This window comes from Neovison vison, chromosome 13, assembly GCF_020171115.1.
Source record: "Neovison vison isolate M4711 chromosome 13, ASM_NN_V1, whole genome shotgun sequence".
Lineage (NCBI taxonomy): Eukaryota > Metazoa > Chordata > Mammalia > Carnivora > Mustelidae > Neogale > Neogale vison.
This window is the reverse complement of record NC_058103.1, coordinates 99,302,735-99,316,029: the sequence shown is the minus strand read 5'-3', so window position 1 is coordinate 99,316,029 and position 13,295 is coordinate 99,302,735. Positions and strand designations below refer to the sequence as shown.

At 39.1% G+C, this 13,295-nt stretch overlaps 1 protein-coding gene across 1 annotated transcript in view; it reads left to right on the top strand.

Moving 5' to 3' along the window:
* MAP2K5 (mitogen-activated protein kinase kinase 5) overlaps positions 1-13,295 on the top strand; it is a 256,439-nt gene that overhangs the window by 111,529 nt on the left and 131,615 nt on the right. The window contains exon 13 of the mRNA XM_044231754.1: positions 2,059-2,107. Coding sequence (XP_044087689.1) covers positions 2,059-2,107 — 49 coding nt within the window. The remainder of the gene's footprint in view (positions 1-2,058; positions 2,108-13,295) is intronic.

Genomic DNA, 13,295 nt, shown 5'->3' with positions numbered 1-13,295 from the left:
ATAAATCACTCAGTTACTCCTCATAATGGCAGGTTTCCTTGTTTTTACAATCCTGACTTAACTAAAATTTCCTATAATGGTGGGTACTTTTAAATTCTGGTAATAAATTTTGAGTGATAGAGGTTCATTTCATTGTATCTGATACATAATTATGAATAGTCAACCTTGAAGTTGGTAGGTTCACACTCATGTGCATACAGGGTCACGGGTGTGAATAAAACACATGCATCCCCTTTTACAACCATTTCTTTTTTTTTTTAAGTTTTTTTTTTTTTTTAATTTATTTATCAGAGAGAGAGGGAGAGAGAGCGAGCACAGGCAGACAGAATGGCAGGCAGAGGCTGAGGGAGAAGCAGGCTCCCTGCTGAGAAAGGAACCCGATGTGGAACTCGATCCCAGGACGCTGGGATCATGACCTGAGCCGAAGGCAGCTGCCTAACCAACTGAGCCACCCAGGCGTCCCTACAACCATTTCTATATAAAGATTGTTAAAGCGTTTGGTGATTAAAATTCTCACATAGATGGTAATCTATGTACTTAGGGTCTTAGAAACATCTTTTTTTTTTTTTTTTCCAGAATCTTATTTGATTATTCTTAACACAGGCCATTCAATCAAAAATCCAATGTAATTCGAATGTTTGTATTTTCTCACTTTATTTTCTTGACCTGCCCTTTCAGTGTTTCCTACATAACCCCACACATATGCTTGTTTCTGCCAGCCTGGCTTGCGAGGCCGCTCATCTTGGTATACTTTGTTCTTTCCTACCTGAATATCATTTCAAACATTTTTTGGAAACTTTTTTCTCTTTAAATTATTTTAAACTCACAGAAAACTTGTAAGATGCTTCCTCCAGATTCCCCAGTTGTTAGCAGTTAACCACGTTTGCTATGTGTTTATTTCCTGAAACATTTGAGAGTATATTACAGACATCATGGCCCTTTACCTCTAAATACTTCAGGTGTATATTTCTTAAGAACAAGGACATTCTCTCCCATCAGTGCTGTATACTGATCAAAACCAGGAAATTAGCATTGGCTGGTATAATATTAACCAGCCATCTAAATCAGCAGTCCTAGCTTAATTTTGCCAGTTGTCCAGTAATATCCTTTCTAGACCAAAAGAATAAAAATTCGGGTCCAGGGGTGCCTGGGTGGCTCAGTTGTTGGGTATCTGCCTTCTGCTCAGGTCATGATCCCAGCGTCTTGGGATCAAGCCCCACATTGGCTGCTGACCTGCTTCGCCCTCTCCCACTTCCCCTGCTTGTATTCTCTCTTTCACTGTTTCTCTCTCTCTCTGTCAAATAAATAAATAAAGTCTTAAAAAAAATTTCCAATCCAGCATCCAGTCTAGGGTTATACATGGTATTTAGTTGTCATGTCTCTGGTCTCTATTAACTCAGAGCTGTCTCTCAGCATTTCTTTGTCTTTCCTGACCTTGATCTATTTGAAGAGTACATGGCCCCAGCACGTGGACAGTATATTTTTACCTTGGCCTGAACACTTTCCTCTTTCCTTTACATCAGTTGAATCTATTACTTAGAGCTCAGCACTTTGGTAAAGCCTTCCTGAGTATAGGCAGGAAAAGCCATCTCTGCTTCCCCATTGCCTTTCATTAGTTAACTTTTTAAAAAATGTCTTTCCTTAGTCATAAATGTCATTACTTAAAAAAAGAAAATTCCACATGCGGAAGTATAGGAAAGGAAGGCCTTTCCTCCCTGCCCACACCACCACTGAGAATTTAATAGATGTGTTTCCAGGTCATGTTGCATGCACATACATTCCTTTTTTTCATTCATTGTGTCTTAACTTCAGAACCCTGGAAGCCAGTTAAAGGAAAGAAGTCTGTAACTTACACATTTGGCATCCTCAAAGAGGATGGCACAGAAATGGGAGATGTGCAAAAAATGCTTGTTGGTTTTCAGAGTTTTAAAGGAAGAATGATGGTTGATATGGTAATATGTTTAATATTATAAATATATATTTATATAAAATATAAATAAAATATGGAAAATTTTTGATAAAAATCATAATTGGACTGTTTCTCTTTCTTAAATTTAGGTTGTTAAAGGCCTCACCTATTTGTGGAGTTTAAAGATTTTACATAGAGGTATGTATCACACTTACAAGCTCTGACTTAATTTGTGAATTTGGGTGGGTAGGAAGCTCTCCAGGTACCTTGATTTTTAAATAAAATAAATGATCTGATATTCAAGCCAGCTGATATATTTGGTAATCAAAAAAGATGGCTGCTTTATAAGTGTTTTTCTTATTTTCTCCTTCAGCTGTTCTCATTTTAGATTATAGGCGAGGTATTTTTGTGGATGGTTACCAAACATATAAAAAGGTATTTCATAGTATTTGAAAATCATAGGACCTGATTTTTAACTGTTAACTCTAGTTACCGCAAAGCCTTCGCTTTCTATACAGTTAGTTGCATCCCTTCCACTTATTAATGCTTCACATATCACCATACACTGATCCTTAAAAGATTGCCTTACATACATACCTTGAAAGTAAAACTTTAAACAAGAAGTTGGTGAATGCACCACAGATTAGTCTCCTAGTCTATTAACAGAACAAAAAACAAGAAGAATAATCAGGTAACTGTTGAATGTTGTGAAAGGAACCTCCCTTTGAATTTTTCAGTGTTCCCAACATGTCTGAATTCATTTGGAGCAAATTATTAAGTGAGAAACAGACTATAGCAAAGCAACTTCAGGGCCTCCTATTACTAGTGGTACTGTTTAATTTTACACATCTACTCAGCCCTGCTTCGTGCACATTTGGGGAATGCAATAGCATGCACATTGGACAGGATTAAAGGAAAGTGTTTTTAAAAAAGTTATAAGCTTTGAGAGCACGAGTTAACAACTGATGCCTTCAATTGTAGTATCACATCTGTCACTAAGGGTTGTTTTCCTTCATGGTGGTTTTAACATCCTAGTGATTTCAGATTTCTTAAATCCCTCATCCCCTTTTGAAGAGGATGTGTAGACTTTGACAAGTAAAACTTGCAGTTTTTGAAGGCGTTTATGCAGATTAAATGGAATCACGAACCAAGTTTTCCCTTAAAGCCAGTCCATTCTGTTTCTAGAGTATAGTTGGCGCAAAATGTAGGCGTAGGGGCAGTGAGCTGAGCTGTGTTAGTGTTAACCCTTCCTGGGAAGAAGTCATCATGCAAACACATCTTGTGGGTGAGAAAAGAATGGAGCGTTTTCACCACCAAGGTTAAGAGAGAATGGTATTTAACATAATATGACCTATATTGCTTCTATTCCCTGTATTCCCACCTCCCCACACTCATCAACCCATAAAGTAGTAATAGCCCTTTGAATCGGAGTTAACACAGTGGTCAGTTCTTGTCATTTTATTGATTTTTATGGACATCTGCTATCCATTTGACAAAGGAACTCGAGGAAGACATCAATTCTCAACAGCAAAGCCTTCATTTAAAAGGACCTTGCCATGGAAATGCAAATGTTACTATTAAAGTGATTCTTAGGCTTGTCCTGTACTCTGGGCATACAGCATACTTCTGGCTTACAGTGAATTCTCCCTAACCAAAACTTTCTGTGAGGAATCTTAGTAGCACTAAGAACTATAGTGGATAGGGGGAAAAAAAAAAAAAGAACTATAGTGGATAGGGAAATACTGTTTGGTTATTCTGCCATCATCTTTGTTTTTTCTTCTTTGCAATCATTGGTTTTAGTTTTACTCTTTGTTTTGGAGAAATAATTGAATTTTTCTGTGAAATGGGATCTTGATAGACATGTTTCAAATGGATTTATGCTTGGGCTCTAAGAATAAAGCCCAAGGTATATGTCAGATTCCCGGAACAACCATGTTTAATCACTGTGGACAAGTGTGGTTGACCAGAGCCTCTCAGAGGCGAGTAGATCCTCCCCAGCTCTGAATGCAACTTGAGCTAAGAAAATGTTCTTTGGTCAGTTACTGTGGAAGCCTTCACTTTCTATACAATTGCATCCCTTCCTTTGACTAATGTTTCAGATATCATCCTGTGCTGTTCCATAAGAGATTGCTTCACGTACCTTGTGGCCTTAGTGGCTTTCCTGATTGAGGACATAAAGTTTCCAAAAAGGAATCCTGAACTTGTACTTCTCTTCTCAGTCTTTGCTGTCTGGCTGAATTCCTACTGCATCACCCACTGTAAAATGCTCCTAGTTAAGGGAAGAAGGTATCTGTGAGGGGCGGAGTGGGGACAGTGGTAATAGGCCAACAAACTCTCCCCAGGTTTTAAATAAATACCAGTGAGTGAATGTGCATGTGTCTGTCTAGTTAGAAAGACTAATGAATTACAGTGCAGGTGAACTGTTATTCCCAGTAATTATAGGTACCCACCTAAAGAAATAATATGCTGTGTTACTATACCTCATTAAATATATTTATATGCTTAGCTGTAGAGTTTCCTGGTTATTCACGGCAGCTTTCACCTTCTGGATTTAAAAGTGTGTGCTTTTATTGACCAGTGGAAGAAGCCAGGTGTCCCTGAAGACTTTTGTGAAGCATTGTAATGAGAAATTTACTCTAGATTGAGTAGTTGTTAACTTAATATTTTAGAGGTTTTGTCCATATTTAATAACTTGGATTCCATAAAAATAAGATTAAAGATGCTTTTTTATTTACCAAAAAGCTATTTAATTTTCTCCCTGATTAAAAAATTATAGCTTTTTAGATCAGTTCAATCAGGCAATTAAAGATCAGAGCTTCTAAGTTCAGCTAAGGCAATTAAATAGGTAATATGCTTGTTTCTACACTTTTGCTATATAAGCTCATGGCTGTACCTTCTTAAAAGCCCATGTACTCATTTTTGCTTTCTCTAAATGAATGATGGATAGGAATTCTAGCTGAACATGTGTCACATTGTCAAATCAAAGGCAGTGGTCCTACTGCGGGGTGGGGGGACGTGGGGGTGGGGCTGCTACAGGTACCACAAGAACAGAGTGAACAGAAGATGGTGCAGAGAAATGCTCATGAGTGATCTAAGTTTCTTTCTGCTTTGTCTTGGTCTAAGTACCTGTGTTCTCCACCAATCATCATTTCCTTCCCTACAAATTCTGCCCCTAGAGCCAGGGTCTTGTACTTATGAACACAGATTTTAAAAGACGAAGAAACAGAGATGCATTCAGTTACCTAATGAGAAAAGAAAATACTGTTTCTCTCATTTAAATGGCTTCCTCAGAATACTGTAGTCCTGGATTTTTAGCCATGAAAACATAAATGCCTACATAGTATCTTTTGGAATTTATAAAAAACACAGTTAATGACTTCTAAACAAGCTGGTGAAAATTAAGAGTCCTTCCCGCAGCGCGTATTCAGGGAGGACTGTGGGGCAGATCGAGCGCTGAGCCGCAGCCGTGAGACCACCCGCCCTGCGAGGCTTGTCAGTCTGGCACAGGTTTGTTTCTTTCATGTGTGTAATGTCCACTGGACATTTTTTTTAAGAATTGAAATATAACCGTTACTGTTTATAATGAATGATCAAATATTATATTCAATAAGTTTTTTTTTTAATTTTTAAAATTTTTTAAGATTTTGTTTGCAGGAGAGAGAAATGAGCATGAGTAGAGGGAGGGGCGGAGGGAGAGAGAGAAGGACAAGCAGACTACCCGCCTGAGCGGGGAGCCCGCTGTGGGACTCGATCCCAGGACCATGAGATCATGACCTCAGCCAAAGACAGACACTTAACCGACTGAGCCACCCAGGTGCCACATCAGTAAGATTTTACTAGTTTTATTTTATTCCTGTGATGATTTGGTTGAGATATATATGCATGTACTTCATAGACTAGCAAATGCTAATAATGAGCCCAAGTCTTTATTATATAATAACTATGAATTAATCACTTTTTATCCAGTTTAAGCCCATACCACTTCCAGATAAGCCAGGAAGAGAGTTTATTATTCTTTGTCTTACCGGGTCAAAAATTGTGAAAACCTTTTCTCTAAGATAGACATGTGGTATCGCACGAGAACATAATTATTAGTAATGTTTGGAAGTTCCACCAACATTAACTACTGTGGAAGATTGCCTTTATTAAGCAGCACATGTGTGAGCCCCCTAACCATAGCATGTACTGACTGGTTAAAAACAAAGAAAATGAACAGTGAGAAAGTCTGGTAGACTAGATTTGACATTGCAGCAAAACATCGCAGCTTAACTTCAAAACATACATCGCCACTAATGAGGTGAGAGCCCTGCATATTAATAAGCCTGCAGCTCCAGCCACGGCCATCATTACCCACATCAAACATAAATACAAGATTAACACCTGTGCCATTTCTTTGGAAGATGTGCGAATGCCCTGGCAGTAACTGCTCGCTCTTTCCCTGAGGATAAAAAATAGAAATGGAAGGGTAATGAGAATAGAGCTTAGATTAAGAAAATAAAATTGGCAATCAGGCTCGGGCAATCTTACACAGATGGAGGAGTTTATAGAAAGACAAAAACCTCGATGGTTGGGTGTCCCAAGACATTTTTTATATATATGAACCTGGTTCATTTCATCTGCTTTCTCTAGTAGGAGAGGTTTTTCATGTTTTTGTGTTATATATATATATATATATATACTTTTTAAATTTTCAAAAAGATTTTATTTGTTTATTTATTAGAGAGAGAGAGATTACACACATGCACACATGCCAGGAGAAGGGCAATGGGAGGCGGAGAGAATCTCAAGTAGACTCAGCACTGAGCGCAGAGCCTGACAAGGGCTCGATCTGACAACCCCAAGTTCAGGACCAGAGTCAGATCAAAAGTCGGGCACTTAACCGACTAAGCCACCCAGGATTCCCCCTATGTTTATAATTTATGTTATTCTGAAGGCAAACACTGTGCAAATAGAATTGTGTTTAGAGAAACCAAGTCTTGTGGTTTCAACATGCATGTTGGAATGTTATTTTCTGCTCCCTCTTGGCTTTACTTGTTACAAATCTGGCCTCACACAGACCTAATTGGAACTACCTTAGATTCCAAAGTTGTGTCATTAGTTCAGTCATCTAGCAACTATTATTTAATACCAGCTATGTTTTAGACACTATGTCTATATTTCAGACACTTGTAATACATTAGTATATATAAAAAAAAAGATTCCTATACTCATGGAACTCACTCTAGTAAGGGTAGAGCAGGGTTGTGAAACTGTCCATAAATAATAAACATAGTAAAAAAAAGCAAATACAGTGTGTTAGAAGATGGCTAGTAATATGGAGAAAAGAAAAGCTATGTCAGGCTTGGAGCAGCCAAAGGATAGGTTTAGCGTTCCCAGGGTAGGCCTCAGAAGATGAGCTTGGAGCAGAGGCTCGGAGGAGGAGAGTAGCTGGTCAAGTAGGTATATGGGAGAATAGAGCAGGAGTTACCAGGTAGGATGTGTCTGGAGTGTTCACAGAACAGCAAGGAGGCTTGTGTGTTCTGTTAGGAACTGTTGCAGGTGAGTTACAGAAGCTCAGATCAAGGAGACAGTTGTGAAAATGAGGAGAGGTAGTCAGATCCTGAGTATATTTTAATTGTAGAATCAATGGAATTTCCAAATGCATTGCTTTGTGGGTATCAAGAGAAAGAAAGGAGGTAAGGTTGCTTGAAGTTTCAGTAGTAGTTCAGTGTACTAAATAATGTTTCCTGCTACTTTTTTTCTGTAATGAAAGGGAGCCCTTCACTAAAATTAAAAACAGATAATATAAGTGCCAACAAGAATATAGAGCAGAGAAAACTCTCCTGCATTGCTGGCACGGATACGAAATGGTACAGCTGTTTCAGGAAACAGTTTCATACTTTCCTGCAGCACGAGCCAGCTTGATTCACAGTTCTCCCAAACTGGAGACAGCCCAGATGTCTTGTAGATGGCACACAAATAAGCAAGCTATAGTTAATCCGTACAGCAGTGGGATACTGTGTAGTAATAGTAGGGAACAAACTACTGATACACGCAACAGGGACAGAGTCAAGGACTTGATGCTATGTGAGGGAAGTCAACCTCAGTGGGCCACCTCTTATATATCCCACTTTCATGACATTCTGGAAAAGGTAAAACTACATGGATAGAAAATGCATGGGTGGTTGCCAAAGAGTAGAGGCCAGGTTAACTCTAAAGCTATGAGGGAATTTGGGGGAGTGTAGAAATGTTCTGGACCTTGATTTTGGTGGTAGTTACACAATTGTACACATTTGTGGGGACACACAGATCTAGCACGCCTGGCTGGCTCAGTTGTTAAGCATCTGCCTTCGACTCGGGTCAAGATCCCAGTGTCCTGGTATTGAGCCCCATGTCAGGCTCCCTGCTCAGGGGAGATCCTGCTTCTCCCTCTCCCTCTGTGATCTCTCTGGCTTTCGCTCTCTCTCAAGTAAATAAAATCTTAAAAAAAAAAAAAACAACCAAACCATGAACACATAGATCTATACACCTGGAAAGTATGAATTTTACTACAGTAAGTCAGACTTTAAAAAATATATTAGCAAAGGAAGAGACAGAAGGAACTGTCTTCTCAGCAGTGTGGTAGAAGCTGTGCTTTGGAAAGAAGTTTCCCCCGGCAGAAAGGCAAACCATTCATTTGAAGAGTCTCAGTGATTCTCTCATTATCACCGTACCTCATAGTCCCTGAAAAATCCTACCTGTGTTTGGTCTAACAAATCAGTAGGTTGAAAAAAATCCCTGATGATTTAAAGGACTTGGCAATGTCAGAGAGAGAGAGAGAAACTTAGAAGTAGCTGTTGTTGTGGTCTAGGAATTGGGATCATCTGGAAATTGGACAATATTTTCTTTCCTTAGTTAAACCATTTTTTCTCTTAGATAGTAGTAAAAAACTACAAGTGTATAATGCTGACTTGGCCCAACTTGGACAACTTTAAAAGGTTAATTTCTAAAAAGGAATAAAGCTTTATTTGAATTCCCAGTTCAGTCACACTTATTGACTGCTTGTTGTGTGACCCTGGAAAGGCAGGACTCTCCTCTCTGGGCCTCAGTTTCCTCTTATAGACATTGAAGGGATGGCTAGGCGGTCACTCGGTTTCTTCAAGCACCAGGATTCCGTATTCTGTGATCTGGGACAGACAGAAGGATGACAGGCTTGTGAGGTAAGGGAATAAGGCTAATCAGAGATGTATATGGGAAAAGAAGGAAAAAGATCAGGAATCCCCGAGAGTAGGTTATGCTTTGGAAATAATAATAGGATTAGTAGGAGTAATAATGATGAATGTTTATTGAGCATTACTCTGTACAGACACGGCCCCAAGTGCTTGATTGTCTATAGACTATTTTGTGTTCATTCAAAGTACGGACTTCGATGAAGTATGAAATTGTCTAGAACTGAAGATGAGACACTGAAATGGAAACAAATAATTGAGGATTAAAGCAGTGTGACTCAGCTAAGACAATGGGTGCTTTCGGGGCACCTGGGTGGCTCAATTAGTTAAGCGTCTGCCTTCGGCTTGGGTCATCATCCTGGGGTCCTGGAATTGAGCCCCATGTCAGGTTTCCTGCTCAGTGGGAGCCTGCTTTTTTCTCTGCCCCCCCCCCACTCATGCTCGCATTCATGCCCTCTCTCCCTCAAATAAATAAAATCTGAACAAAAAAAGAAAAGAAAAGAAAATGGGTGCTTTCTGAACCAGAATGGTGTAGTAAAATCGAAAGACATCTTTAGAGGGAAAAGCTTTTCCTGCTATAAAGTATACCAAAATAAAATATTTTGACTAACAAAGAATTATAAAAAGAGCATGTTGAGACACAACATGGGTGAGAAAAAAAATTTTTTTTATCTTTTTATTTTGAAATCATTATAGATTCACAGGAAGGTGCCAAAAAAAGGTACAAGAAGAATGCCCATGCAAGGGCATTCTTTTTGAGGAAGGAATTTGGAAGAGAATTGGAGGCCAGTTATCCAAAAGAGTGTAGGCAGGTAGATGTTATATATGTTTGTGAATGCCTTTTACATGAGATCAGTGTAAACTTCAAGATTTGAAAAAATGTTAGAATATTTGTATTACATCCCCAATTTATTTTATTGTATTTGTTAAATGAGAGAAGAAGATGGGATGGTAGAAGTAAAACCTTTGAATTCCTTAGGAAAGAAATTTTAATGTCAAGGTGGCTGTGTTAATACCTTAATGGGTAGTGAAGTTGGGATTTTTGGCAGAAACCAATCATCATTTGCTGGATAAAGTGATTCTTTAAGGAAAGGATTGTTGGAAAACATTACTGTCAGTTGAAAACTAACCCGGTTAGTTTTAAGTAACTTGTGAAAAATGTGCACAAAACTTTCATAACAACCTCTTTTGTAGAGATATACTGAGTGTATGCTTACTCATAGGTCACAGTGAGTTTTTAATCTCAGCCGTAATTTTCCTATCTGGAGGAGCAGTCAGAGTTTTTGTTTTGTTTTGTTTTAAAGAACTGGTTAGTGTTTGAGCAACCCAAGTCATTTAGAAAGGAATCATCCCTGGTTGGTTTTATGTTGAACATGAGACGCTGAGAGTCGAGGTGTGGGGGCCCCTTCCCTGAGCTCTGTGACTGTTTCAGTCTGCTGTGTCTGGAGGGGGCATTTGTGTTAAGCAAGTGCTGGTGACAGGAGCCACTCACCTTGGCTCCTGTTTTTAAATCCTTTAAAGAATGTCCTTTAAATGTAAATATTAATCACATGGCAATGCTGTAGTAGATTATGACTCACGAACATCTGTGGAAAAAAAAATAGACTTAGCCCATTAACGGAGGTAAACAAACTACTTTAATGGCTGTGGGTTGTTGGTTTTTCTCCAGCTCTGACAATCCACACAAATGAACGTCTCTACAGACTAAGCCTTCTTCCCCACATTGGTCATTCATTCTCTTTGCCTCCGGTAATCACTGGGGATTTCCGTATTTGTGGTAATGATTTTCAGAAGACAAGAAACCCCATATTACATTACTTAAAAGTATTCTTTTAAAAGAGTGTGTCTAGAATGTATAAAGAACTCTAAAAACTCAGCAGTAAAAAGACGTGAAGAGACATTCCACTGAAAGAGGATATACAGATAGCAAATAAGCTCGTGAAAGGATGTTCAGCATCATTAGCCAGATTAAGACCACAATGAAATATTAACACACACCTACCAGAATGGCTAAAACTTAAAAATAGAGGTAATACCAAGTGCTGATGAGGATGCAGAGAAATTAGATCACGAACACATTGCTAATAGGAATATAAAATGATACAGCCCCAGTGGAAAATTTGGCATTTCTTAAAAATTTAGACATGCAACTACTGTCCCACCCAGCAGTTGCACTCATAAGCATTTATCCCAAAGAAGTGAAGACTTAAGTTCACACAAAAACATGTATACAAATATTCATAGCGGCTTTATTTATAATAGCCCAAAACTGGAACCTACCCAGATGTCCATCAGTGAGTGAATAATTAAACATTGTACGTTTATACTGTGTAATATTAATCAGCAGTAAAAAGGAATCTCCAGAGCATTATGCTGAGTTTAAAAAAAAAAAAAAAGTCAGGCACAAAAAGGTATATACACTATGATTCCATTTTTACAATATTTTTTAAAAGAAATTTTATTTATTCATTTGAGAGAGATTCAGAGACAGAGCACAAGCAGGGGGAGAGTCAGAGGGAGAGAGAGAAGTAGACTCCAGCTCATGAGGCTCAATCCCAGCACCTGGAGATCATGACCTGAGCCGAAGGCAGATGGTTAACCATCTGAGCCACCCAAGTGCCCCTTTATAATATTTTTTTAATGACAAAGTTATAGACCTGGAGAATAGATCAGTGGTTTCCAGGAGCTAAGGAGAACATTCAGGGGTCAGAGGAAAGTGGGTGTGGAAGAAAGAGTATGGTGGTGGACACGTTCTCTGTCTTAACTGGACCAGTGCCGGTACCCTGTTGTGATATTGTACTCTCGTTTTACAAGATGTTACCGTGGATAGAGAGTATACAGGATGTCTCCATATTGTGTCTTTAACTGCATGTGAATCTACAATGATCTCAAAATAAAAAGCTTAATTTAAAAAATATGGGATCTTTCTATAGCTGTCTGTGTGGGTAGTCTACTTAATCACAGAGGGTTGTTGTGGACTTAGTTTTTCTTTCTCCTATGCATCTGTGATAGGATTTATCAGAGCAGAGTCTTCCCTTTCAGGACATCTCTAACAGGATGAAGAACCCAGGGGAATTACTATGCAGGGCACCTCCCCACTCCCATTCTGAAATGAGTATCCTTGGAAGCCTTAGAAGAAAGAAAAGAGATCATGTACCATACAGAGAAGGAACACAAGCGGGAGAGGGTAGTTATTCCCCCGTCATGTCCCCTAAAGGCCTTCTCCCTTGCTGGGGGTTGGGATTTAAAGTCAACTATGTGCATTTGGACTTAGAGGTTTTCATAGTATCCTCCAAGGAGCCCCTGGCCTCTATGATGAGCTCTGTCCAACTACCCGCAGGGTGCACTCTGTGTGCCCTGCTGCATGTGTGATTCACCAAGCCCTGCAGCGAGCTCTGATCATGGCTTTGTCTTGAGGTGGACCGTGAAGTTTAGCAGTTTATCAGAGGAAGATGGAGAACACTTGTGTGATGGTCATTTCTGTTGCTGAGAGGTTGAAGGCCACAGTTAGTGTGTGGTACTGATGTGCCACTGCATGTTTATGAAATGAATAAATTGAATTGTAACTTTCTGGGAACAACATTTTTCTTTGAGAATTTTTTTCTGCAAGAAAAAATTGTTCTATAGTGGTATGTCGCTTCATTGGAAGTTATCCTTTGTTGCCCTTTCTAATATTAAAGTAAGAGATTTATCCTCAGGTAGAACACTCTGCCAGAATTTACAGCAGTTACAAGTTAGTTATACTTACAAGACCGCTCCACACCTGTTCTTTTTTCAAAGACCTAGTTTGAAGTGATCAGCCCCATGGAAATCAAGTCCATTATTTTGCCGTTGGGAGTATTAAGTTCCCTCTGGACTGCGTGCAACAATAATTGTTATCATTCACTGAATGCCTTTTGTCTACTACTATATTAGATCTTTTGTGTGTATTATTTCATTTGAGCTTGGTGACAGCCTTGCAAGGTTGTCATCCCCATTTTTAGATGAAGAAACGAAGGCTCATCAGGCTAAAGAATTTCGCCATAAAAAAGGCCATCAGGGGTTGGTGGTCTAATGGAAGAGCTCTGGTTTTAGGGTCAGACCCGGGTTTAAGTCCTGGTTCTGCCTCCTAATTCAACTTTGCTACGTGACCTTGGGTCAGTTCCTTAACCTCTTTGAGGTCACAGCACTGTGCCTGGTTCATAAAAACTGTTGTGTAG